Source organism: Gopherus flavomarginatus, chromosome 10 (assembly GCF_025201925.1).
Source record: "Gopherus flavomarginatus isolate rGopFla2 chromosome 10, rGopFla2.mat.asm, whole genome shotgun sequence".
Classification (NCBI taxonomy): domain Eukaryota; kingdom Metazoa; phylum Chordata; order Testudines; family Testudinidae; genus Gopherus; species Gopherus flavomarginatus.
This window is the reverse complement of record NC_066626.1, coordinates 81600266-81627524: the sequence shown is the minus strand read 5'-3', so window position 1 is coordinate 81627524 and position 27259 is coordinate 81600266. Positions and strand designations below refer to the sequence as shown.

Here is a 27259-nt window from a genome sequence, read left to right as displayed (position 1 = left end):
TGCTGAGACTCCACAAGTATTTTGTAAGGAGCATTCAAGCCACCTCTATGAATGTTACTTCCTTTACTTTTAGCTTAAGGGCCTTTTTGATTAACCTTCTGAATGTATTTATCTCCCTTTCTAGAGCTGTGTCACTGGGGGATGTGACGAAGTGGGACTGTTCTTAATGTTTCCTCTGAATACTGTGTGTGCCTCAGTTTCCCCTATGCATTTCTTAAGTCTCTAGGGGGTGAGATTGTTGCAGAGCAAAGGGCCAGTGCCCATAAATGGCTGCCACTCTGTCTCCTGGCAACTAATGGCCGGGGCACTTCCTCCTTGCAAAGGGATAGCTAACGGTGTGGGAGAACAAAGGAATCAGGTGGTCTCATGGCCTGGGAAAGGAACAAAGCCCAGAGGAGGAGAGTCTGGAGGGGGAGTCAATTTGGAGCTGGCTGGGGGTGAGGAGTTAGTGCAGATGTGGGGGTCTGGCTCGCTGCCCACCCAGAATGGACCCAGCTGAGGGGTCCTCTTCACTGTATCTACAAGCTCTGTTTTAGACCGTGTTCCTGTCATTGAATAAACCTCTGTGTTACTGGCTGGCTGAGAGTCACGTCTGACTGCGAAGTGGGGGTGCAGGACCCTGTGGCTTCCCCAGGACCCTACTGGGGCGGGCTCGCTGTGGGAAGCACCCGGAGGGGCAGAGGATGCTGAATGCTCCAAGGAGAGACCCAGGAGGTGAAGTCGTGTGAGCTTCTTGCCCTGCAGACAGTCTGCTCCGAGGGAGAGGAGGCTCCCCAAAGTCCTGCCTGGCTTGGTGGGGAGCAGTTCCAGAGCATCGCCCAGGGACTCCGTGACAGGGGGTACTTACCTCCCTCTAGGATTTGAACCTCCTCATACCGTGGTCACTAGTACTAAGTGGCTCACCTTCCTGTTCCTTCTGAATTAGCTCCTGGTGTTAGAACTGTCAAGAAGAGCCTCTCCTCTTGTGTGCTCTAGATTAATGACCTGCTCCAAGAAGCAAATCACTTAAATGTTGAGACGTTATTTCTCTAAACTCTGTCCGGTTGTGCCATCTGGCCAGTTTATATGAGGTAGTTAAAGTCTCCCATTGTCGTTTTGTTGGATTTTGCTGCATCTTTGATCCCTCTCAGTATTGGGCACTCCATTTTCCCCCTTGAGCTGGAGACCACTGGTATAAATCCACTAGTTTATTCCTACAGCTTTGGGTTTGCAACCACATAGATTCAATTGCATGATCTTTTCCCCTCCAAATTTATCCCTTATGCATCAGTGGACTCTCCTTCCTGTACAGTTTGTAACCAGGTGTTACTATATCCCACCAGTCTGGGTCATTCCCCCATGTTTCTGTAATGCCTATTATTATAGCAGGGTCCTCATCCATTCCCAAGCATTCCTGGTCACTTATTTTTTGCTTTTCAACTTCTTGCATATGTACAGAGATACATAAGTCATTTTTATGATGGACCAGGTGCCTGTTCTGACTAAACTGTTTGATCCAACATCCTACTGATTTTTCAGAATTGGCCTCTATACTTTTCTAATGTCCCTTCTCTAGTTACATTGTAATTTACACCCTGTCCATCACTAGGTTCGTAGATACCATTATATTACAGACATCTTTAACAGCTGTCTTTCCAATTTCATAGAATCCTAGGACTTAGAGAGGATCATCTAGTCCAGTCCTCTGCACTCAAGGCAGGACTAAATATTATCTAGACCAGTGCTTCTCAAAGTGGTGGTCCGTGGATCGGGGCCGGTCCGCGAGCCATCGTCTGCCAGTCCATGGCGAGTTTCCTTATAAGAGCGTCAAATAGGATAATAATATGGCACCGGTCTCTGGCACATTGGAAAAAAAATTGCCCGTCCCCCACATCAGATAGCTTGAGAAGCACGGCTCTAGACCATCCCTGGCTGGTGTGTGTCCAACCTGCTCTTAACAATCCCCAGAGATGGAGATTCCACAACCTCCCTGGGCCATTTATTCCAGAGCTTAACCACCCTGACAGGAAGTGTTTCCTAATGCCCAACCTAAACCACCCTTGCTGCAGTTTAAGCCCATTGCTTCTTGTCCTGTTCTCAGAGGTTAAGAAGAACAATTCTTCTCCCTCCTCCTTATAACAACCTTTTATGGACTTGAAAACTGTTCTCCTGTCCCTTTCAAGCTTCTCTTCTCCAGACTAAACAAACCCAGTTTTTTCAATCTTTCCTCATAGCTCATGTTTTCTAGACCTTTCATCATTTTTGTTGCTCTTTTCTGGGCTTTCTTCAATTTGTCCACAACTTTCCTGAAATGTGCTGCCCAGAACTGAACACGATACTCCAGTTGAGGCCTAAACAGAGCAGAGTAGAGCAGAATTACTTCTTGTGTCTTAATTACAACACTCCTGCTAATACATCCCAGAATGATGTTTGCTTTTTTTGCAACAGCGTTACACCGTTGACTCATATTTAGCTTGTGGTCCACTATGACCCCCAGATCCCTTTCCACAATGCTCCTTCCTAGGCAGTCATGGCCCATTTTGTGTGTGTGCAGCTGATTGTTCCTTCCTGAGTGCAGCACTTTGCTTTTGTCCTTATTGAATTTCATCTTATTTACTTCAGACCATTTCTCCAGTTTGTTCAGATCATTTTGAATTTTAATCTTGTCCCCCAAAGCAGTTGCAAACCCGCTGAGCTTGGTAGTGTTTGCAAACTTTATCAGTGTGCTCTCTATGCCATTATCTAAAGCACTGATGAAGATATTGAACAGAACCGGACCCAGAACTGATCCCTGTGAGACTCCACTGGTTATGCCCTCCCAGCCTGACTGTGAATCACTGATAACAACTCTCTGGGAACGGTTTTCCAACCAGTTTTGCACCCACCTTATAGTAGCTCCATCTAGGTTGTATTTCCCTAGATTGTTTATGAAAAGGTCATGTGAGACAGTGTCAAAAGCCTTACTAAAGTCAAGATACACCACATCTACCACTTCCTCCCTATCCACAAGGCTTGTTACCCTGTCAAAGCAAGACATTAGGTTGGTTTGACATGATTTGTTTTTGACAAATCCATGCTAACTGTTACTTATCACCTCATTATCTTCTAGAGGTTTGCAAATTGTTTGCTTAATGATTTGTCCCATTAACTTTGCATGTTCAGAAGTTAAGGTGACTGGTCTGTAATTCCCCGGGTTGTTAAGGTGACTGGTCTGTAATTCTCTGGTTTGTCCTTATTTCCCTTTTATAGATGGGCACTCGATTTGCCCTTTCCAGTCTTCTGGAATCTCTCCCACTCTCCTGTCCAGTGCCCTCAGATCTACTGTTTCCAGCAGAGCATCTCTGAGACTGTTCCCACACCAGTGCTCACCTCGGCCAACTTGGCATTCAGGTCATAGCTGCCTTTGGCACAAGGTGTGTGCCTTCTTTATCCCCAAAGCCTGCCAGGCCAGAAGTCACCTGCCTGTGGCTACTTAAAGGCATTGTGTGGGGAGCAGGGGAGGGTGTTGCCACACTCTATACAGGGCCTCAGGGCTGAGCTGCCTAACACTTGTCCTCACGCAGTTGTGCTTTTCCGAAAATAACCTCAGCTGCTTTGTGCATGCACCTCCCTTTCTCTTCCCTGGGCACCCCTCAAAGAGAGCCAAACCAGAGCCACGAGCCACAGCAGTGGGGGCTGCAACCTGCTGACAGCACCGGGGGAAGCCAGGCACTCTCTGGGCTCTTATACACCCCCATCACCTTTGTGCCTGAGTAGCTAGCAGGACCCATTTCCTCCTTGTGCAATGGGAGGAGCAGCCGTGGAGGATCCTTGAGCTGCAAACAGCCCCCACCATACTGGACCCCGAGAGGCCAGACGAGTCCTCGGCTGTGAGACAGCTCTGCCCCTGTCCTTGTCACAGGCCGACTCTTCAGAGAATGACAAAGATAGAGGCTGAGAGCTCTGGGCCCAGCTGTATTGAACAGCTCCTCGCCTGCTGGCCAGTGCCATCTGGAAACCTTCACAACAGATCTCCCCAGCCCGGGGGAAAGTGATTACGGGAGTCGCTGGGATTAAGGGACAAGACACGGAGATTGCTTCTGTCTGAGAACCTGCTTGTCTCATCCTGGGGCCAACTGGTGACATCAGGGAGCCGACTTGTTCTGCTGGACATCTGACTCCATTCTTAGTTCCACCCGGGTGCTGACTTGTATTCAGAAGCAGTCGCATCCCACCCATAGCCGTCCTGTTCTCAGCAGCTAGCTCCTTGCGGCCAGGAGCCGACTCCTACCTGGCAGCTGACTTCTTCCACTCAGCAGCTGCCTCACTGTGTCTCACTCCTGCAGACCTGCACCTCTTCACTCTCAGCACATGCCTCCTTCCCCAGCCTGGGCCTCTCTTCTCTAGCATACAACTAATTCCGCCCAGCTTGTGGCTCGGAGTGGAGATTCGACTCAGCCCTAGCATGGGACTCTCTTTTCCATGTGGGATTCTTGCCTCCCCACTGGTGACTCGGATTCAGGAGCTGACTTGTATCTGGCATGTGTCTTGTTACGCCCAGAATGCATCTCCCGAGGCCCACCATGAGATTCGTTCCCTGCTGCTGCTCTGCTGCTTGTCTCATCAACAGCCACATCTGCAAGAAATGACTCTCATCAGCATCTGCAGAAGAGACAACTCAGGCACCTCTCCAGCTATAGAGCAGCTGCCATGAGCCTGGGCTCAGCCCCCCCAGCACCCCCTTGAGAAGAGTCCTTGGGCCAGTAACTGGAGGCCCAGCTTTAAACCCCCATCCCCCACTGGGACACCAGCTAGGACGGTAACCGAGCCCAGGCTCACCCGGCAGCTGGGCCTTCACTCAGCACTAAGGACCTTGGTTGAGCTTAAGGTCCCTATTGCACTCGCGGGCGAGCTGTAGAGGATGGTACAACGAGTGCTGGTCAAGAGCAGACAGGTCCAGAGGGACTTAGCTAGTGGCAGCTGGATATGGGGGACTTGGTCAGTGCTGGGAGGAGCCAAGAGGACTTGGTCAAGAAAAAGCAGAAAGCCTACAAGAAGTGGAACAAGGGTGGGATTAGCAAGGAAAGCTACCTTAGTGAGGTCAGAACATGTAGGGATAAAGTGAGAAAGGCTAAAAGCCATGTAGAGCTGGACCTTGCAAAGGGAATTAAAACCAATAGTAAAAGGTTCTATAGCCATATAAATAAGAAGAAAACAAAGAAAGAAGAAGTGGGACCGCTAAACACTGAGGATGGAAAGGAGGTTAAGGATAACCTAGGCATGGCCCAATATCTAAATAAATACTTTGCCTCAGTCTTTAATAAGGCTAATGGGGAGCTTAGGGGTAATGGAAGGATGACAAACGGGAATGAGGATATGGAGGTGGATATTACCACATCTGAGGTAGAAGCCATACTTGAACAGCTTAATGGGACAAAATTCGGAGGGCCCAGACAATCTTCATCCGAGAATATTAAAGGAACTGGCGCTTGAAATTGCAAGCCCGTTAGTGAGAATTTTTAATGAATTGGTAAACTCAGGGGTTGTACCGTACGACTGGAGAATTGCTAACGTAGTTCCTATCTTTAAGAAAGGGAGAAAGAGTGATCCGAGTAACTATAGGCCTGTTAATTTGACATCTGTAGTATGTAAGATCTTGGAAAAAATTTTGAAGGAGAAAGTAGTTAAGGACATTGAGGTTAATGGTAATTGGGACAAATTACAACATGGTTTTACTAAAGGTAGATCGTGCCAAACCAACCTGATCTCCTTCTTTGAGAAGGTGACAGATTATCTAGACAAAGGAAATGCAGTAGACCTAATTTACCTCGATTTCAGTAAGGCATTTGACACGGTCCCACATGGGGAATTATTAGTCAAATTGGAAAAGATGGGGATCAATATGAAAATTGAAAAGTGGACAAGGAACTGGTTAAAGGGAAGATGACAACGGGTCGTACTGAAACGTGAACTGTCAGGCTGGAAGGAGGTTACTAGGGGAGTTCCTCAAGGATCGGTTTTGGGACCAATCTTATTTAACCTTTTTATTACTGACCTTGGCACAAAAAGCGGGAATGTGCTAATACAGTTTGCGGATGACACAAAGCTGGGGGGTATTGCTAACACAGAGAAGGACCGGGATATCATACAGGAAGATCTGGATGACCTTGTAAACTGGAGTCGTAGTAATAGGATGAAATTTAATAGTGAAAAGTGCAAGGTCATGCACTTAGGGATTAACAATAAGAATTTTAGATGTAAATTGGGGACGCATCAGTTGGAAGCAACAGAGGAGGAGAAGGACCTTGGGGTATTGGTTGATCACAGGATGACTATGAGCCGCCAATGTGATATGGCCGTTAAAAAAGCTAATGCGGTTTTAGGATGCATCAGGCGAGGTATTTCCAGCAAAGATAAGGAGGTGTTAGTACTGTTATGTAAAGCGCTGGTGAGACCCCACCTGGAATACTGTGTGCAGTTCTGGTCTCCCATGTTTAAGAAGGATGAATTCAAACTGGAACAGGTTCAGAGACGGGCTACTAGGATGATCCGAGGAATGGAAAACCTGTCATATGAAAGGAGACTCAAAGAGCTCGGCTTGTTTAGTCTAGCCAAAAGAAGGCTGAGGGGGGATATGCTTGCTCTTTATAAATATATCAGAAGGATTAATATTAGGGAGGGAGAGGAATTATTTAAGATTAGTACCAATGTAGACACAAGAACGAATGGGTATAAACTGGACACTAGGAAGTTTAGACTTGAAACTAGATGAAGGTTTCTAACCATTAGAGGAGTGAAGTCCTGGAACAGCCTTCCAAGGGGAGCAGTGGGGGCAAAAGACATATCTGGCTTTAAGACTAAGCTTGATAAGTTTATGGAAGGGATGGTATGATGGGATAGCTTAATTTTGGCAATTGATCTTTGATAATCAGCAGATAAGTATGCCCAGTGATCGGTGATGGGATGTTGGATGGGATGGGATCTGAGTTACTGCAGAGAATTCTTTCCTGAGTGCTGGCTCGTAAGTCTTGCCCACATGCTCAGGATTTAGCTGATCACCATATTTGGGGTCGGGAAGGAATTTTCCTCCGGGGCAGATTGGCAGAGGCCCTGGAGGTTTTTCGCCTTCCTCTGCAGCATGGGGCATGGGTCACTTGCTGGTGGATTCTCTGCAGCTTGAGGTCTTCAAACCACAATTTGAAGACTTCAATAACTCAGACATAGGTTAGGGGTTTGTTATAGAAGTGGATGGGTAGGGTTCTGTGGCCTGCTTTGTGCAGGGGGTCAGACTAGATGATCACATTGGTCCCTTCTGACCCTAAAGTCTATGAGTCTATGAGCTGAGTCCCGGTGGGCTCAGAGAGAACCAGCAGCTGGGTTCTGACAGCTTCACTCTGAGTTCAGGACAGCACGGTCTGGGATGGCCTCTATCAAGGAGACAGCTGTTCCAGGGGCGTCCCGGCCAGCACACTCGGGCTGTGCATCGTGCATGCTCTGACCTCTACCATTTTTCTGATTCTTTAAATAAACAAGGAAATTACAAGTAGCAAACGAGTGTGGCTGCAACATCACCCTCCCTCTGAATTCCAAGCGCCTTTTGTCAGGGTAGAGTAGGGGGGAAAGCGAAGCCTGAGCTCAGAGCTCTTTGAATAGCCTTTACAAGTATCACGTCCCCAGCTGGGCATGCAGGGGGTCCTCTATTTGCAGCTCCCTCTGTCATAAACAGATAGCTAAGGGTTAATGTCTCTTTTACCTGTAAAGGGTTAACAAACAGTGAACCTGAAACACCTGACCAGAGGACCAATCAGGAAACAAGATACTTTCAAATCTCAGTGGAGGGAAGCCTTTGTTTGTGTTTTTTGGGTTTTGCTTTATTCTCTCTGGGTCCTGAAAGGGACCAGACGTGCAACCAGGTTACTTGCCCATCTCCCTGCTACAGTCTCTTATATATTCAGAATAGTGAGTATTAAGTAAGGTAGGCGGTTATAGTCTTTTAATTGTTTTCTGTATTTGCAAATGTGTATTTTGCTGGACGGATTTTGATTGGTATTTGTGCTGTGGGGAGACATCTTTCTAGTGTTTATAAGCTGAAAGACCCTATAATATTCCATCCTGATTTTACAGAGATTTCTTCCTTTTTTCTTTCTTTTATTAAAAGCTTTTCTTTTTAAAAGACCTGATTAATTTTTTCCCCTTGTTAAGGCTCAAAGGAACTGAGTCTGTACTCACCAGGGAACTGGTGGGAGAAGGGAAGGAGGAGGGGGGGAGGAAAGGTGAATTTCCTCTGTGTTTTAGATTCACGGAGCTTGAATCTGTCTATCTCTCCAGGATAGCCCAGGGAGGGAAAGCCTGGGAGGGGAGAGGAAGGGGAGAAAAAGCCTGATTTCTCTGTGTTGTGATTCAAGGAGTTTGAATCACGGTGATCTCCTAATGTACCCAGGGCGGGAAAGATCTGGGAGGAAAAAAGGAGTGGGAGGGGAAATGGTTTATTTCCCTTTGTTGTAAGACTCAAGGAATTTGGGTCTTGGGGTCCCCAGGGAAGGTTTTGGGGGGGACCAGAGTGCCCCAAAACACTATATGTTTGGGTGGTGGCAGCCTATCAGATCTAAGCTGGTAATTAAGCTTGGAGGAATTCATGCTGGTACCCCATCTTTTGGACTCTAAGGTTCAGATTGGGGAATTATACCATGACACCCTCATGTTGTGAAAATCCATTAAAGGAGAGTTTCCGAGGCAGTTGCAGCCAGAGTTCTTGGCAGTGTGGCTGTAATGAAGCTGAGCAGAGCTGGGCTCTGAGCCAGTGGAGATGCAAAAGGTGTGTGTATGGAAGTGGACCCCTCGGATCGGTGCTGATCTCAGACAGAGTGCAGGTTAGAACCCACCCATGACGGCCTGTAGCCATGAGAGAATGATGAGGGAGTTCTGCAAGAGTGTTCTCCTGCCTCCAAAGGGTTTCCCAGAGAGAATGGGCCCTTAGTCGCTCTGGGGCATTAGTAGCTGACACTGCACTATATCATGTAACTAATGTCCTGTACAGTCCGAGACACCGCAGATGCAGCACAGCGTGCAGAGGGGCTGATTTGTGCTCACTTGCACGGTGTCAGGCCAGAGTTACACCAGTGAAAGGAGACCCACTCAGAGCCTTCACGCTTGGCTTGATTTTTACATTTCAGTGAGATCTAGAAAGCCAAAGGTGGGGAACTCCATTGGGCATGTTCAAGGTCTGAGTGTTTAAATTTTGAACATGTTTATTATGGAAACATCTGTGAAAATGGGTCACCCTGTAGAAAGTCTGGCAGTGCCGGTTCCCAAATCCCCTTAGCTCTCCCCTCCCGTACTCAGGCCTCACCTCCCAAAATCATGAAACAGCCATTTGCTTTCACACGGTACATCTCCTGCACTACACTGTCCCACACAGGCCACCAACCCACCCTGTGTGTGCTGCCTGCTGGGCCAGCGAGCAGGTTCCAATTAACCCTCCTTTGGGAAGGCAGCAACACCAGCATGTTGAGCCCTAGTCTTTGTAACACCCCAAAGATCAATCCAGCTCCCTCCCACCTCCTTAATGCACTTCCATCTTGCCAGCCATTCAGTGAGTTACCAGCCTTAACGGCACACCATGGCCAGGCGTCCTGTTGCCACCCTTACTTTGCGCTGTCTTCAGAGCTCATAGACTCATAGACTCTAGGACTGGAAGGGACCTCAAGAGGTCATCGAATCCAGTCCCCTGCCCTCATGGCAGGACCAAATACTGTCTAGACCATCCCTAATAGACATTTATCTAACCTACTCTTAAATATCTCCAGAGGTGGAGATTCCACAACTTCCCTAGGCAATCTATTCCAGTGTTTAACTACCCTGACAGTTAGGAACTTTTTCCTAATGTCCAACCTAAATCTCCCTTGCTGCAGTTTAAGCCCATTGCTTCTTGTTCTATCATTGGAGGCTAAGGTGAACAAGTTTTCTCCCTCCTCCTGATGACACCCTTTTAGATACCTGAAAACTGCAATCATGTCCCCTCTCAGTCTTCTCTTTTCCAAACTAAACAAACCCAATTCCTTCAGCCTTCCTTCATAGGTTGAGCTGAGCAGCCAGAGAGCTGTTGACCAGGCACCCAGCTCTGAAGGCAGCCGCCACTGCAGCAGCAGCGCAGAAGTGAGGGTGGCAGTACTGCAACCCCCCCTACAATAACCTTGTGCCCTCTCCACACAACTCCTTTGTGGGTCAGAACCCCTGAATTACAACACCGTGACATTTCAGATTTAAATCGCTAAAATCATGAAATTTACAATTTTTAAAATCCTATGACCATGTAATTGACCAACACGGACCGTGAATTTGGTAGGGCCCTAGTAACAACCCTAACTATGGCTTCAGTCCTCTTTGCTGCGCCAGGATGTAGAGACAGGTTGGAAAGGGGGGGTGATTTTTTCTTAGGACAGTGAAGTTCTGTTTTCTCTCCAGTTGCTGGCTGACCTCTGCAAGGTCACAGGCAGGCTATTAATGAGCTCTAATCAGTAGGTGTTATCCTTTCCTTTATTCAAGTGTTCCTTAGTGTCATAAACAGATAGTTAAGGGTTAACGTCTCTTTTACCTGTAAAGGGTTAACAAGCTCAGTGAACCTGGCTGACACCTGACTAGAGGACCAATCGGGGGACAGGATACTTTCAAATCTTGGTGGAGGGAAGTCTTTGTTTGTGCTTTTTGGGTTGCTCTTTGTTCTCTCTTGGAGTTAAGAGGGGCCAGACATGCAACCAGATTTCTCCAATCTTTCTGAAACAGTCTCTCATGTTCATAATAGCAAGTACTAGATAGAAGGCGGATTAGTCTTTATGTTTGTTTTCTTTATTTGCAAATGTGCATTTTGCTGGAAGGATATTTTTTCCTCTGTTTGCTGTACTTGTATCCTGGGCTGGGGGGAGGGATTCCCTCTAGTCTAGATAAGCTGAAGACCCTGTAAACATTTTCCATCTTGGTTTTACAGAGAGAGTTTTTTTACTTTTTCTTTCTTTAATTAAAAGCTTTCTTTTTTAAGAACCTGATTGATTTTTTTCCTTGTGTAAAACTCAAGGGGATTGGGTCTGAACTCACCAGGAGTGGTGGGGGGAAAGAATGGGGGAGGGGAAAGGTTAATTCCTCTCTGTTTTAGGATCCAAGGAGTTTGGATCAGTGTATCTCTCAGGGAAAGTCTGGGAGGGGAAAGGAGGGGGAATGGCTTATTTCTCTCTGTTCTAAGACCCAAGGGATTTGAGTCTTGGGTTCCCCAGGGAAGATTTTTGGGGGACAAAAAGTGTACCAAAACACTATATTTTTGGTTGGTGGCAGCGTTATCAAATCTAAGGTAGAAATTAAGCTTAGAACAGTACATGCAGGTCCCACCTTTTGGACGCTAAAGTTCAAAGTGGCAATAATACCTTGACACAGCCACTGGACTGAGGGATGTGTTAAGGAAAACAAACAGCCTTCCCAAGGGTTTTAATCAGTCTGACTAAAAATCCCCTCCCCTGTCAACTGTCCAACTCTCGCACTGTCCTCTGGTCATCACAGAATCTTCCACCCTAGGGTGTCAATTTCTAATTCAAAATTAAGAGGGTAAGGGAAAAAATCCCTCTCAGGCTGCCCGAAAAAGCCAGAAGGCAGAAGTGTAAACTTGAGATATTCCTCGCAGGTCACAGAATCATAGAAGATTAGGGTTGGAAAAGACCTCAGGAGGTCATCTAGTCCAACTCCCTGCTCAAAGCAGGACCAATCCCCAACTAAATCATCCCAGCCAGGGCTTTGTCAAACCTGACCTTAAACACCTCTAAGGATGGAGATTCCACCACCTCCCTAGGGAACCCATTCACATGCTTCACCACCCTCCTAGGGAAAAAGTTTTTCCTAATATCCAACCTAAACCTCCCCCACTGCAACTTGAGACCATTGCTCCTTGTTCTGTCACCTGGTACCACTGAGAACAGCCGAGCTCCATCCTCTTTGGAACCCCCTTCAGGTAGTTGAAGGCTCCTATCAAATCTCCCCTCATTCTTCTTTTCTGCAGACTAAATAACCTCAGGTCCCTCAGCCTCTCCTCATAAGTCATGTGTCCCAGCCCCCTAATCATTTTAGTTGCCATCCGCTGGACTCTTTCCAATTTATCCACATTCCTTCTGCAGTGGGGAGACCAAAACTAGACGCAAAACTGGTGGCATCACCAGTGCTGAATAGAGGGGAATAATCACGTCCCTCGATCTGCGGGCAATGCCCCTACTTATACAGCCCAATATGCTGTTAGCCTTCTTGGCAACAAGGGCACACTGCTGACTCATATCCAGCTTCTCATCCACTGTAACCCCTAGATCCTTTTCTGCAGAACTGCTTCCTAGCCATTTTGGTCCCTAGTGTGTAGCAATGAATGGGATTCTTCCATCCTAAGGGCAGGACTCTGCACTTGTCCTTGTTGAACCTCATCAGATTTCTTCTGCTCCAATCCTCCAATCTGTCTAGGTCCCTCTATATCCTATCCCTACCCTCCAGCGTATCTACCACTCCTCCCAGTTTAGTGTCATCTGCAAACTTGCTGAGGGTGCAGTCCACCCATCCTCCAGATCACTAATAAAGATGCTGAACAAAACCGGCTTCAGGACCGACCCTTGGGGCACTCCGCTTGATACCGGCTGCCAACTAGACATGGCACCATTGATCACTACCCGTTGAGCCTGATGATCTAGCCAGCTTTCTATCCACCTTATAGTCCAGTCATCCAGCCCATACTTCTGTAACTTGCTGGCAAGAACACTGTGGGGGACCTTGTCCCAGGTTCCCTTTGGCAGTGCTTTGTCTGGGAATTGATTCATCGGTAACTTGCACTGCAGGTGTGCCAGGACTTCCACTCTCAAGCTGGCTGCTCTGTGCTGGGCGCAGAACAAGCACCTAACAAAGACCCAGTGCCTGCCCCAAGAAACCAGCTTTGCTCCCTCCCTGCTCTCAGTCTCTTGCGCAGTCCGTGGCCCAGGAAGACGCTGCTTCTCACCATTGACGTGGACAGATTTCAGCTCCCCATCCTCTTCAATCTCCACCTGCTCCTGCCCGTTCTCCACAGTCCTGGGAAGTAGACGAGAGCCAAAGAATGGGAAGCATCTCTGTAGGAGTAACCTAAACACCTCATCCCCTATATATCACCCCCAGAACCTCCTCATCACCCCCAAAATCCCCAGCTGCAGCTGTTCTTTTAAACCCCTTAGAATGCTGTTCCAGACACATCGCCTAGCCTGATGATAACTGCCCTGTGCAGCAGGAGTCGAACCCGGGTCTTCTGACCCGCTGAATCCACTGGGCCATGCTGCTCACCTAAACAATGGCCTGTCGTGCCTACTGGCCTGATGGGCTGCTCCTCTGGGCTGATGTGAGACAGGCTGGTTTAGCCAAATTCCCACCAGCTGGTGCCCCCTACTTACCTTTTGGTTGTGATGCGTTTGCCATTGACGAACTTGGTCGAGGTAGAGAAGAAGCAGAAGCCTTTTCCTGCGTCGATGCTGGAGTTGAAGGGTCCAGAGGATCCTGAAAAACAGAGTGGCGAATACATTGTCAGGTGCTTTCAGCCAGCCCCAGGAACCAAATGGCTTCACAGGGATCTCTTAGCCTAGAGCATGGGTGTGGGGTGGGGGTCCACGGCGAATGAAATATATGGGAGGTGTGAAATGTAAAGGGAAAATGTTCTTCTGGGATTCTGAGAGAGAATGTCCCTGTGAGTCAGAAGAGCTGGCGGGCAGGCAGGCTGGAGATGAAAACAGTAAAGAACAAGGAGGAAGCGGGTCTGCAGAGAATGGCAGAAAGCCCCTGGACAGGAATAGGAGGTGATTCTTACTCCCCGTCTCCACTCCTTGGCTAAGGAGAAGGGGATCTGGCCATGTGGGAGGATCCCGTTGCTGACAGGCCGAGATAAGGTTGGGGGCCTGTCTGGGGCATTGGGAGTGTTTGTCTCCCATGACAATGAATTGTGGAGACTCCACGACCTCTGCTAGGCAGCCAGGGCTCCGGATGTTCTGTAAAGTAGCTTTGCCCTGGATTCAGAGAACATGCACCGCTGTACCGATATGTGCACCTTCCCTAACAGACCCTCGGACCGTGGGAACTGCTCAGGGGCTGAGCATGTGAAGACCCCATTGGAGTTCTGGAGAAAGCCCTGACATTCACCACTGAGAGAGTTCAGGATAATTCCTCTTTCATTTCTCCCTTCAGCTCTCTAGCCAAATACCCAGGCCATGCTCTGTCCCAGCTATAAAGACCTAAGCACCTGCTCAATCACACCGAAACCTCCCTTCTGCTTCCTCAGGCCCCAGGTTCATTACTGGGCCAGCTGGTCCCACAGAATCTGAGGCTTCCACTCACCACAGAAAGGCTCTTGTCCCCCGAAGAACTCTCTGAAGATGTCGTGGGGGCTGCGAAAGTGGAACATAAATCCAGGGGCTCCATCCTCGGCCCTCGATTCCCTGGGCACTGCTGGGGAAAGGCAGAGACAGGAAATGGCAAACGTGGCGCCCAGGCCCTGGAGCCGGCCCTTGCAAGGGTCCTCGAAAGGAACGAGAACAGGAAACAAACAGGACACGCTGCTTGGGGCTGCCAAGGCTGGGATCCCGTCTCTCCCCACCACAGAGCTCTGGGGCCTGGAGAAAAGGTCCTTGAATGCAATGCTCATCTGGAACGTGGCTGTGGAAACGTGGCCCCTCCTCCCTCGGCCGATGGGCTCCCTGTGGCTATTTGCAGGTGGACAGAAGCAAACATTCTGTGCCTTGGGCTTCTGCTAGCCCTGCAGAGCCAGCCCAGCCTGGGGAGAATGAGCCGGGGTCCATTCTGGTTTGTGCGTCACCAGCAGAATTGGGAGCAAAGTTCCAAGCGCAGGAACAAATTCTGGCCTCAGTGAAGCCAGAGGGTTGGGCAGATGTAGCTGAAGGCAGGGTGGGTCACTCACCTGCCCCCGTGAGCCCGTCCTTGCCGTAGCGGTTGTAGAGGTTGCGCTTGCTCTCTGGAAGGGAGAAGGAGCGAGAGGTCACCCAGCCCATCTTCAGCTGAGTCCGGGTCTGGTTGCAGATACAGTGGGCCTTTCACCAGGCTGAAGCCCACCCCAGTACTGAGCCAGAGGGGGCCTGGCCATAGAGAAAGACCCACAGAGAAAGAACCTGGGAGGAACAGACATGACCTGCCACAGGCTCCCTGCCCAGCTATGGGAGACGCTTGGATACCGTGGCACTAGATGCCATAGAGATACCTAACTTAGATAGACCCTGGGTGCCAGGGCAACTCCACATCAGAGGGTGCAGGTGCACCGAGCTACAGGATTCCAGTATGAGAGGGGGCTCTGGCTTCTGCCCAGGGCAACGGCATCAGTCTAGGGTACCCCACACCTAACTACAGGAAGGGATTGGGCCTGGCAGAAGGATGCCCCATGGCTTAGCTGCAGGGTAACGTTCATCCCTGGGGCCTGTGTTGGAGGGGAAGGGAGAGCCTGCAATGATGAAGCTGGAGAAGGTGGCATCCCACCCGTTCCAGGAGGTGTCTCCAGGGAGCTGTGCAAAGCTGGTGCCCCAGGACAGACACACAGACACAGAGCGTGTGCATCAGAAGCTGCTGCCCAGGCAGCCACCAGGAGCGCAACACAAGTGCAGCGAGGAGCGTGGGAGCATCGACCCGCAGTGCACTAAGCAAGGGCGGATGGCTGGGTTGGGGAGACGCCGGCCCCTTACTGTCCGACAGCACTTCATACGCCTCCGCGATCTCTTTGAACTTCCGCTCGGCGTGTTCTTTGTTCTCCAAGTTCTTATCTGGGTGCCATTGCAGTGCTGCCCTCCTGTACCTGCACAGGCCCCGAGACAGTCAGTGACACCTGCCCATGCTGGCTTCAACAGGGGCCCTACGCTACCCCTTACACCCAGCTGCAGGTGCCAGCCACTGTGCCACAGCCCTCCAGTGGCACTGGCCGGCGATAAGAGGAGCAACAGCCCCGCTTACCAGAGGAGGGATCTCAACCCAGGACCCCGACTTCTGTCTCAGTTAGGAGGGGGCCCTGAGGCTGGGAGAGTGCTGGCAGCCACCGACAGAGGTGGGAGGAACCGTGCCCTCGGGATGTGTGGGGAAGGGGATGCTCCAAGGAAGGACTTATGCCTTCTTGATGTCCTCGTCAGAGGAGTCCCAGGGAATGCAGAGCTCCCCCATGGTGACCAAGGCCAGGCGGGTAGCAGGGCAGCATGAATTTCAAGAATTTGCATTGGCATCCACCTCTCCCCCCTACTTAGCATAAGCCCACAGCAGCCTGGGATGGTTATTTTAACAGCGCTGGGATCCCCAATTTCTTTGTTATTGGGGCAGGAAAAAAAAAGTTTGTCACCCTGATTGTGTGAATGGGGAGCTGTGGGACTGCTTTGTGACAGAACTGACTCAACCTCAGTTGGGTGGTACTTGCTAAACATGGGACATGGGTTCCAAAACCCCATGAATGGAGAGAGGTTGGGGATTGGGGTTTGTACCTGATGGTATGGGCCCCCTTTGAGGGCCTGGAACACCAACTGCACATCCTTTTCTCTTTGCTGTTAAAGAGTAGAGCTAATTTTGATTCCATTAGGAGTCCATCTAGAGACTGCTGAGCTGAATTCATGTTGGGCCAGTGGTGCACTAGCACCAGAGCTCCCCACTAAGAGCTGAAATCACTGAGTGCTGTGTTAGCTAGTGGGGGAGCCTGAAGACCTATCGCTAAGCGACTGGCAGAGCAGAGCAGTTTGCAGCATGTTGGAGCAGCCCTTGGAACAGTGAGCGGAGTGAAGCGGTTTGCAGGGACGGCTGGAGGAGCGGCACAGCTGGCGTGGTGGAGCTGGTCATGGTGAAGGCTGCAGCAGAACTCCACGGAGAGGCAGAGCAGTTGTCCCTGGCTCATGTAAGGTGCCCCTTAACACCCTTTGTGGACTTCCTCCCACTTTCCACCCAGGCTGGGGGGGTAAAACTCTGCAGATAAACTCTTGAATTCTGGGGTGGCACTGACCAGAGACTTTTGGATTGTTGGACTTTGGGGTGATTGGACTTAAGACCCTAAGGGGAAAAGGACATTGCCAAACGTACCTGGGGGTGGGCGGGGGGGGTTTGTTTATGGTTTGTCTTATAACCCTGTTTGTGGTGTTTCTCCAGTGGGATGCCACATTGTTTCCTTCCTTTATTAAAAGGATTTTGCTACACTCAGACTCCGTGCTTGCGAGAGGGGAAGTATTGCCTCCTAGAGGCGCCCGGGGGGGGGTGGTATGTAAGTGTCCCAGGTCACTGGGTGGGGGCTCGAGCCGGTTATGCATTGTGTTACTGAAACGGAACCCCTGGATACTGAACCCGGCCCTTGTTGCTGCCAATTCAGAGGGGCAGAAGGGTTACATAGGTACAGTCCCAGGAGGTGGCGGGACCAGAGGTCCTAAACTCGTAGAGTCAGTGCAGCCCTCCTGGAGGGCAGGAGATGCTTCACTGGTGAGTCTCGCTTTGTTACAGGATAGATAAGATAGAAAATGTCATATTGCTTCTATATAAATCCATGGTACGCCCACATCCTGAATACTGCGTGCAGATGTGGTCGCCCCACCTCAAACAAGATATATTGGGATGGGAAAAGGTTCAGAAAAGGGCAACCAAAACTATTAGGGGTATGGAACAGCTGCTGTATGAGGAGAAATTGATAAGACTGGGACTGTTCAGCTTGGAAAAGAGACGATTAATGTGGTATATGATAGAGATCTATAAAACCATGACTGGTGTGGAGAAAGTAAATAAGGACATGTTATTTACTCCTCCTCGTAACACACACACTAGGGGTCACCAAATGAAATTAATAGGCAGCAGCTTTAAAACAAACAAAAGGAAGTATTTCTTCCCAAAACGCATAGTCAACCTGTTGAACTCCTTGCCAGAGGATGCCAAGACTATAACAGGGCTCAAAAAAGAGCTAGAGAAGTTCCTGGAGGACAGGTTCGTCAATGGCTATTAGTCAGGCTGGGCAGGGATGGTGTCCATAGCCTCTGTTTGCCAGAAGCTGGGAACGGGAGATGGGATGGATCAGTTGATGATTCCCTGTTCTGTTCATTCCCTCTAGGGCACCTGCTTTGGCCACTGTTGGAAGACAGGATACAGGACTAGATGGATCTTTGGTCTGACCCAGTATGGCCATCGTTATGTACTTATGTTCTTATGATTTGTCAAGAACAAATCATGTCAAACCAACCTAATATCTCCCTTTGGCAGGGTAACAAGCCTTGTGGATGGGGGGGAAGTTGTAGATGTGATATTTCTTGACTTTAGTAAGGCTTTTGTTACTGTCTTGCATGACCTTCTCATAAACAAACGGGAAATACAACCTAGATGGAGCTACTATAAGGTGGGTGCAAAACTGGTTGGAAAACCATTCCCAGAGAGTAGTTATCAGCGGTTCACAGTCATGCTGGAAGAACATATCGAGTGGGGTCCGGCGGGGATCCGTTCTGGATCTGGTTCTGTTCCCTATCTTCATCCACGATTTAGATAATGGCATAGAGAGTACACTTATAAAGTTTGCGTCCGATACCAAGCTGAGAGGGTTTGCAAGTGCTTTGGAGGATAGGATTAAAATTCAGAATGATCTGGACAAACTGGAGAAATGGTCTGAAGTAAATAGGATGAAATTCAATAAGGACAAAAGCAAAGTACTCCACTCAGGAAGGAACAATCAGCTGCACACACACAAAATAGGCAATGACTGCCTTGGAAGGCAATGACTGCAGAAAGGGATCTGGGGGTCACAGTGGATCACAAGCTAAATCTGAGTCAACAGTGTAACGCTGTTGCCAAAAAAGCAAACATCATTCTGGGCTGTATCAGCAGGAGTGTTGTAAGCAAGACAGAAGAAGTCATTCTTCTGCTCTACTCTGCCATGTTTAGGCCTCAACTGGAGTATCGTGTCCAGTTCTGGGCAGCACATTTCAGGAAAGATGTGGACAAATTGGAGAAAGTCCAGAGAAGAGCAACAAAAATGATGAAAGGTCTAGAAAACATGAGCTATGAGGGGAGATTGAAAAAAATGGGTTTGTTTCGTCTGGAGAAGAGAAGACTAAGAGGGGACAGGATAACGTTTTCAAGTCCATAAAAGGTTGTTACAAGGAGGAGGGAGAAGAATTGTTCTTCTTAACCTCTGGGGACAGGACAAGAAGCAATGCGCTTAAACTGCAGCAAGGGCGGTTTAGGTTGGACATTAGGAAACACGTCCTGTCAAAGTGGTTAAGCTCTCGAATAAATTGCCCAAGGAGGCTGTAGAATCTCCATCACTGGAGATTTTTAAGAGCCGGTTAGACAAACACCTGTCAGGGATGGTCTAGATAATACTTAGTCCTGCCATGAGGCAGGGGACTGGACTAGGGACCTTGCAAAGTCCCTTCTAGTCCTAGGGTTCTCTAACGGGCCTGGCAATGAAGGTCACTGAAAATGAAGGCGGGTCAGTTCTGTTTCATGCAGTATGGAAGAGGGAGCCAGGGAATGGAGGCAAAGGGGGTGACATGGTCAAACCACGCGCTAGGAGAATGATCTTTATTAGGCCCATGCGCAGGAGACACTCCTGCCGACACTCTTGCTTCATCCTTCACCCTTTTTTTCTGTCTTCCGCTCTGGTCCAGTTGCATCACGGGCTCTCCAGTCGCCACCTCTTCTCCATTACCAACCCCCCTTCTCTCTGCTTCCCCAACCTTGGCACCTCAGCCCAGCTCTCCCCACTGCCCAGAGCCCCTCTCCTGCTCGGCTGCTCCCCTGGGGCTCCATCCCTTGAACACAGCGCAGCCCACACCTTACTGCTGCAGGAGAGAGGATCCCAGCTGCATCCTGGTCTGCAAAATCCCACCCCTCTGATTTCACTGCACACCTGCGGCTGCTCTGGGGAGGAGGGGCGGGGCAGGAGCTCACTAGCAGCCCCTCATATTCCTCCACTGCTGATTAAGAACTGCTCCAGCCAATGGAAAGCTTGGTCTGATTGTGATGTCAGAGCTTTGCACTTTCATTCAAGTGGTTACAATAATCAACCACGGGCAGCAAGTGGGCAAGGTGCTTTAACGGTTTAACCCTTTGCTGACAGTCCTTCTTGTCACCTGCAGTGCACCCCCCACTATTAACTCTTTCGCTGCTGACATGTATTAGCATTTTCATGAGTCGTACCTTGCTGCAGAGCTGCCTACACTCTTCTCTGTCCCCCTTAGGGTGAGCCAAGATCCCCAGGACTGAATCACCTCGTTCTGTGGCCTGACAGATACAGAACATCCTCTACAGCTCTGTTAGCGTTCGCCCCATCCACACCCAGGGTGTTCTATGAAATAATAGAGCTTCTGCCTGTGTGTGCCTGCCGCTGGAGAGCGCTGCGCTGAGCACACATTTCCTCCCACTTCAGGGGTTTCCCAGGCTGGGGCTGCATTGGGTCCCAAGCACTATGTTGCTCCCATGTCTGGAATCCCACCCGGCTGTCGTGCTGCTGGAGTCCAAGCTGAGCACTGCCGGACACCCGCACACATGGCACCGATCTGGCTTTGGGAGGTAGAAGTTCCTCCTTTGTGTCTCCGAAAACAGGGCAGGCTAGTTTGTGTAACCTCTCAGTGGGTTTTTTTAAAAGCTGCTTGGATTCCTCCCAAGATCCTGGTGGTTTGGAGCCAGGGCCCATTTTGGGACAGTCTCCCTTCGAGTTAGTCCCACTGTCTGAGTGACACAGAGTGAGTCAGACAGGGAGAAATGGAAGAGACGGGATGGAGTGAGAGCAGTGAGCCGATGATCCAGCAGGTGTGTTGTGGGTGGGTGGCTGCAGGAGAGGGGCTGTAGAAAAGAATTTGGGGGAAATGAGGGAGGAAGAGTTAGAGGGAGGAGGAAACAGTGGTCTGGAGTGAAACAGAGGCTGAAAAAGAGAGGTGGGGGTGGAGGGAAGCAACCAGGATTCCAGAACAAGGAAGGGAGGAGCAGAATGTGTGTGTATGAGAGAGAGAGAAAGAGGCACCAACGACTTTGGGAGACGGAGGTGTCAGAGCAGAGCTGCCGAAGCGAACTGGTCATTTACAATGTAATTAGTCATGAGGCCATCCGGTCCAGCCAAGAACTCTGAAGAACCTTAAGTACGAAGTGGCTGGGCTCCTAGCAAAAATATGCCAACTCTTCTTCTGTTCTGTCACTGTTCTAGAGGGTAGCAAGTGTTGTACCCATATTTAACAAACTCTGCACGCGTGATCTGGAGAATTATAGACCAGTAAGACTTGGATCTGTTCCTGGCATAGTTTCTGCAAAGGAAAGTCATGTCTCACTAGTCCCTTAGAATTCTTTAAACGTACCAATGAAGTAACAGCTAACGGCGACCAGGTGACATCATTTATTTGGATTTCAAAAGGCCTTTGCCAAGGTCCCACACAAGAGGCTACTAATAAGTGAAGTTGTCATGGGGTGAGAGGCAAAGTACAGTTATGGCTCTAAAACTGGCGAGGAGACCGAAAGCGAAGAGTGGGATTCGATGGTCAATTTTCATCATGGCCAAAGGCTAACAGCAGGGGCATACGGCTCTATGCTAGGTCCCATGTTGTTTAATAGATGTATTAGGGAGGCAGAAAAATGCACAGTTGACACAAAATTGTTTAGGTTCCTCGGGACCATGGAGAACTGCGGGGAACTTGAGAGAGATCCGAACAGGTTGGGTGAAGGGAGAGATGACTGCAGATGAAATTCAATGTTTATAAATGCAAAGTAATCCACATTATGGGGGAGAAATGTAAGCGACTCACACCCCTTACAGGGTCCGAATTAACTGTACCAACCCAAGAAAAGACCTGGGCGTCATTGCAGAAGCTCATTGTAAACCTCTGCTTAACGTGCAGCTGTGGTCAAAAAAGCAAAGAGGATGTTAGAGTGCCTAAGGGATGGGCTTCATAGATTCCAAGGCCTGAAGGGGCCACTGTGATCATCTCTTCTGGCCTGTTGTAGAATACAGGCCCCACCATCAGTCCTGGAGCAGCGCTTTTAGAAAACCACCCAACCTTGATTTAAAACTTGTCCGTGATGGAGAATCCAGCACAACCCTTGGTAAGTGCACAACAAAACCTCAATGAAGTTCTAAGCCTAAACAAGGAAAGTGTGTTTTCCGTTGACCTCAAATCAAGTTTTTGGGACAGATAATAAACAAAGAGGGACTCGGTCCAAAGAGCACAAACACGTCAGCCTGATCCACAGAAAACGCTTCATCTCCTTGGTCATTCCAGGCTTCAGTTCTTGCCCTCCTTGGATTTAGAAGCCAGTGGGCATGAGGAGGAGAGGACAAACCCCCGGCCCTCCCATCCTGTCCAGCGCTCTCTGATCCAATTGTCTCCTGCAGAGTATCCCAGAGACTGTCACCAGACAGATGCTCACACAACCCAACCTGGCATTCAGGTCATAGCTGCCTTTGGCATGAGGTATGTGCCCTCTCTTCTCTCCCCCCTCCCTCAGCCCAGCAAGGCCACATTTCCCTCCCTCCTTCCCCTGCTGCATTGTGCACGAGCCCCCCCTTTCCGTGGGCATCTCTGTGCCCTGGGCACCCCTCAAAGAGAGCCAAACCAGAGCCCCGAGCCACAGCAGTCAGGGAGCTGTAACCTCCTGACAGCACCAGGGGAGCCAGGGGCTCTCTGGGCTCTTATACGCCCGCATCACCTTAGTGTGTGAGCAGCGAGCAGGACTTGATGAAACAGCAGCAATGTTGAGCCCCCCCAGCTCCCTGCGGCCCCTGATACAATTGCCTGAAGGCCCTGGGCCCTCAGAGCAGTGCTCCCATCCCTGTCGAAGCAGGTCCTGTTTAGCTGGCTTCTCAGTGAATAATAAAGAGACTGATGCTGAGAGCTCTGGTCCCAGCCTTTACTGAACAGCCCCTTGCCTGCTCTGCCAGCGGCCTCTGGAAACCTCCCTCCCAGTGGATCCTGGTGTTCACAGCATTCTCCCCAGCCTGGTGATAAAGGGGTTATGGGAACAGGTGGAATCAGAGGACTGGACACCAAGGTGGCTTTTGACTGGGAACCTGCTCGTTCTGCCTAGGAGACGACTGGTTATGTGTGGGAGCCGACTTACTCCCCCCTGGGGCTGACCGATTACGTTTGTTCCATGTAGCAGGCTGCGTCTTGCACTCAGGAGCGGATTGGCTGTATCTGTGAGCGGCTGTATCTGTATCGTTTCATCCTGCAGTCGACCGGTGACATCTGGGAGCTGACTGGTTGCATGCAATCCCTGACTTGTTCTGCCTTGTAACCGATTCATTTCAGCCTGCGGCCAGCAGATTATTTCTGGGAGCAGCCGGCTGGCTCCTTCAGAGAACAGCTGAGATTCTCCTGGTGGGCCTGGACTTGGTCCTCCTTGGAGCTCGCTCCATCTACACAAGAGCTTCTTGGTTCCGTCCAGGAGCTTCTTCATTCCCTCCAGGAGCTTGTCCATTCCATCTGAGCGCCTCGTCTTTGATTTACCCAGGAGCAGCCTCCTCCCACCTGGGAGCCCCCTCGTTTCACTGGGGGGTCGACTCTTCCCATCCGCAACTGGCTTGTTCTGCCCAGCAGCCGGCTCACTGCTCCTGTCAGCTGCCTTGGTGCAGCTGGCTGCTGGCCTGTTCCACTCACAAGGTGACAGGTATCTGGGAGCTGGGGCACAGCCAGCAGCCGACCCTTCCCAGCCAGCAGCCAGCTCACTGCTCCTGTCAGCCGCCTTGGTGCAGCTGGCTGCTGACCTGTTCCACTCACGAGGTGACAGGTATCTGGGAGCTGGGGCACAGCCAGCAGCCGACCCTTCCCAGCCAGCAGCTGCTGCGTTGCTTCCAGCTTGCAACTTCTTCCATCCAGCATGCGGCTCATACACAGGAGCCGAGTCAGGTCTGTCTTGTGCCCCGCTCCATCCAGCATGCGGCTCATATACAGCAGCTGACTTGTCTCTGTCTGATGTATCGTTCCATCCATCGTACGACACATACGCCTCGTGCATCTCGTATCCAGGAGTCGTCTCCTGTCTATCCGGCGTATCATTCCATCCATCGTACGACATATACACCTCGTGCATCTCGTATCCAGGAGTCGTCTCCTGTCTGTCCGGCGTATCATTCCATCCATCGTACGACATATACACCTCGTGCATCTCGGATCCAGGAGTCGTCTCCTGTCTGTCCGGCGTATCATTCCATCCATCATACAACGCATACACCTCGTGCATCTCGTATCCAGGTGTCGTCTCCTGTCTGTCCGGCGTATCATTCCATCCATCGTACGACGTATACACCTCGTGCATCTTGTATCCAGGAGTCGTCTCCTGTCTGTCTAGTGTGTTATTCCACCCATCATACAACACACACTCCTCATGCGACTTGCGTCCAGGAGCAGACTCAGACTCATAATGTGACTCATTCCATGTGCCCTGCGGCTCATATCCCCCATGCAAGTCATTGCTGGCTTCATGGGACTCGGATCCAGGGTGGGATTCGTTCCTTGCTGCTTCCATGTTGCTTTTCTCAGCTCCAGTCACACCTGCAAGAAATCAGACTTGTTACACCCAGAATGCACCTCCCTAGTGTTGTACAGACAAAACTACACAGGATCTTTTCAGGGGGCAAGACAAAGATGCCACATTTATTATGATAACAATTTGATTTATGACTAATAACTAATATCTTAATCCTTATACACACACATTATACCTAATACCTATACACACACACACACACACACCATCAGAGGTTCTGCAGCTGCTGCATAGTTACCAGTCCTGGACATAGCTTGAGTTCGTGGCTTGATTTTGCAGCTTGGGTTCATAGCTTGTGGCGGTAACTGGCCAGGAAAGCTGGTCACAAGGACCAGCTGGGTCTCTGCTGGGCCTGCACTGATGCCCTTCCATGTTCACAGCAGAATGTTACCCTCCAAAGTCTCCCATCTCACCCATCCTTTCTGTAGGCTTTAGTCTGAATCCAGAGTCTATAGGTCTTGCTGTGTCAGGCTGCCTCTGGGTTTGGTGATTGATCGCCCGTCAATTGCAGGCCTGACTGTCAGCCTGGGACCTGGCTTTGATCTTCCTTCTGTTGTACCTGTTCTGTTTAGGGTAGACTCTGCTTACTTTGTTAGGGCTCTTGTCTGCATCTTCAGCCAGGGGAGTTTGAACTTTATTTCATCAGGACAGGCTGGGGCTGGAGGTCGATTCCATCATCCATACACACCTCAGTCACACAGCTAAACTAAACTAATAAGATTACAGCTGGGTTTGCAGAAATGAAGCTTGGAGGAAGCTTTTATAAAATAGAGTGAGCGTTTTAAAATGGGGTTTGAATTACAACAGGGCAAACAGTGAACAGAAGTTACAATATAGACAAGTGTAGTGAATGGTGAACAGAAGTTACATTAATAAAATGAACAATTAAAAACAATTTCATTTATCAGTTCTACACTAGGCCCAGCGTGAAAGTCGTTCCCTGTGGCTGCTTTGCTGCTTGTCTCCTCAGCCGCCAAGAATTGACCCTCGTCAGCATTTGTGGACCCTCCAGCTATAGAGCAGCAGCTGCCATGAGCCTGGGCTCAGCCCCCGCAGCACCCCCTTGAGAAGAGTCCTTGGGCCAGAACCTGGAGGCCCAGCTTTAAACTCCCATCCCCCACTGGAACCCCAGCTAGGACGGTAACCGAGCCCAGGCTCACCCGGCAGCTGGGCCTTCACTCAGCACTAAGGACCTTGGTTGAGCTTAAGGCCCTTATTGCACTCGCGGGCGAGCTGTAGAGGATGGTACAACGGGTGCTGGTCAAGAGCAGACCTTGGGGGAACAGGCAAAGTGGGGGCAGGGCCTCGGGGGTGGGGGCATGGTCCGGACGCCAGTGGCCCCCTTCCACACTTCTAGGGAGCTTCCATCACTCGTGTGTAAGCCTTCCCTAACAGAAGACTCGTCCGCTGCCTATGGATTCAGGCCCTTCTTCCCCCGCGGCCCCACGCTCGCTGTGCCTCTTCCCACCCCCTCTCCTAAGCCTCCCCGCCCCCTCCTGTCCATCTCCTCCCCTGAACCTCCCTATCTGCCGCTGGTTCCTCTCAACCCTTCCCCTGAGACCCACCCGGACACCCACTCACCGGCTCCTCTCTGCCTCTTCCCCTGAGACCCACCCAGCCACACACTCACCGGCTCCTCTCTGCCTCTTCCCCTGAGACCTACCCGGCCACCCAGTCACCGGCTCCTCTCTGTCTCTTCCCCTGAGACCCACCCAGCCACCCACTCACCGGCTCCTCTCTGCCTCTTCCCCTGAGACCCACCCGGCCACCCAGTCACCGGCTCCTCTCTGCCTCTTCCCCGGAGACCCACCCGGCCACCCACTCACCGGCTCCTCTCAACCCTTCCCCTGAGACCCACCCGGCCACCCAGTCACCGGCTCCTCTCTGCCTCTTCCCCTGAGACCCACCCGGCCACCCACTCACCGGCTCCTCTCTGCCTCTTCCCCTGAGACCCACCCAGCCACCCACTCACCGGCTCCTCTCTGCCTCTTCCCCTGAGACCCACCCAGCCACCCACTCACCGGCTTCTCTCTCCCTCTTCCCGAGATCCACCCAGCCACCCACTCACCGGCTCCTCTCTGCCTCTTCCCCTGAGACCCACCCAGCCACCCACTCACCGGCTCCTCTCTGCCTCTTCCCCGGAGACCCACTCGGACACCCACTCACCGGCTCCTCTCTGCCTCTTCCCCGGAGACCCACCCGGACACCCACTCACCGGTTCCTCTCTGCCTCTTCCCCTGAGACCCACCCAGCCACCCACTCACCGGCTCCTCTCTGCCTCTTCCCCTGAGACCCACCCGGCCACCCACTCACCAGCTCCTCTCTGCCTCTTCCCCTGAGACCCACCCGGCCACCCACTCACCAGCTCCTCTCTGCCTCTTCCCCTGAGACCCACCCAGCCACCCACTCACCGGCTCCTCTCTGCCTCTTCCCCTGAGACCCACCCGGCCACCCGCTCACCGGTTCCTCTCTGCCTCTTCCCCTGAGACCCACCCGGCCACCCACTCACCGGCTCCTCTCTCCCTCTTCCCCTGAGACCCACCCACCCATTATTTGTTCCTCTCCGCACTGGGTGGGTGGCACCGGGGGGAGAGGCGGAGCAATGACAGGGCCTCAGAGTGGTGAGCAGGTGGTGCACAGTCTGGGTGCTGGTTCCCTCTCCCCCAGTTCTAGGGAGCTTCGCTCCAAAGGTAGCGGGCCAGCGGGCCTCCAGAGGGAGCTGACCCACGCCGCATCTATGGCATTTGCCCTCCTGCATGACCAGCCTTTTGGGAGGTGGCTTAGCTCC

General features: G+C 50.8%; 1 protein-coding gene across 10 annotated transcripts in view; it reads right to left on the bottom strand.

Moving 5' to 3' along the window:
* LOC127059034 (dnaJ homolog subfamily B member 2-like) overlaps positions 1-27259 on the bottom strand; it is a 108695-nt gene that overhangs the window by 70661 nt on the left and 10775 nt on the right. For 3 of the 10 annotated variants that reach the window (XM_050969660.1, XM_050969661.1, XM_050969668.1), the window contains 3 exons: positions 24007-24476; positions 23690-23931; positions 21303-23569 (listed from right to left, as the gene is read on the bottom strand). In XM_050969660.1, coding sequence (XP_050825617.1) covers positions 22903-23569; positions 23690-23931; positions 24007-24476 — 1379 coding nt within the window. In that variant the 3' untranslated portion in view covers positions 21303-22902. Of the gene's footprint in view, positions 1-13394; positions 13498-14751; positions 14909-21302; positions 23570-23689; positions 24477-27259 lie in introns of those variants that run through there. The other 7 variants (XM_050969663.1, XM_050969666.1, XM_050969662.1 and 4 more) reach the window with 7 other exon arrangements.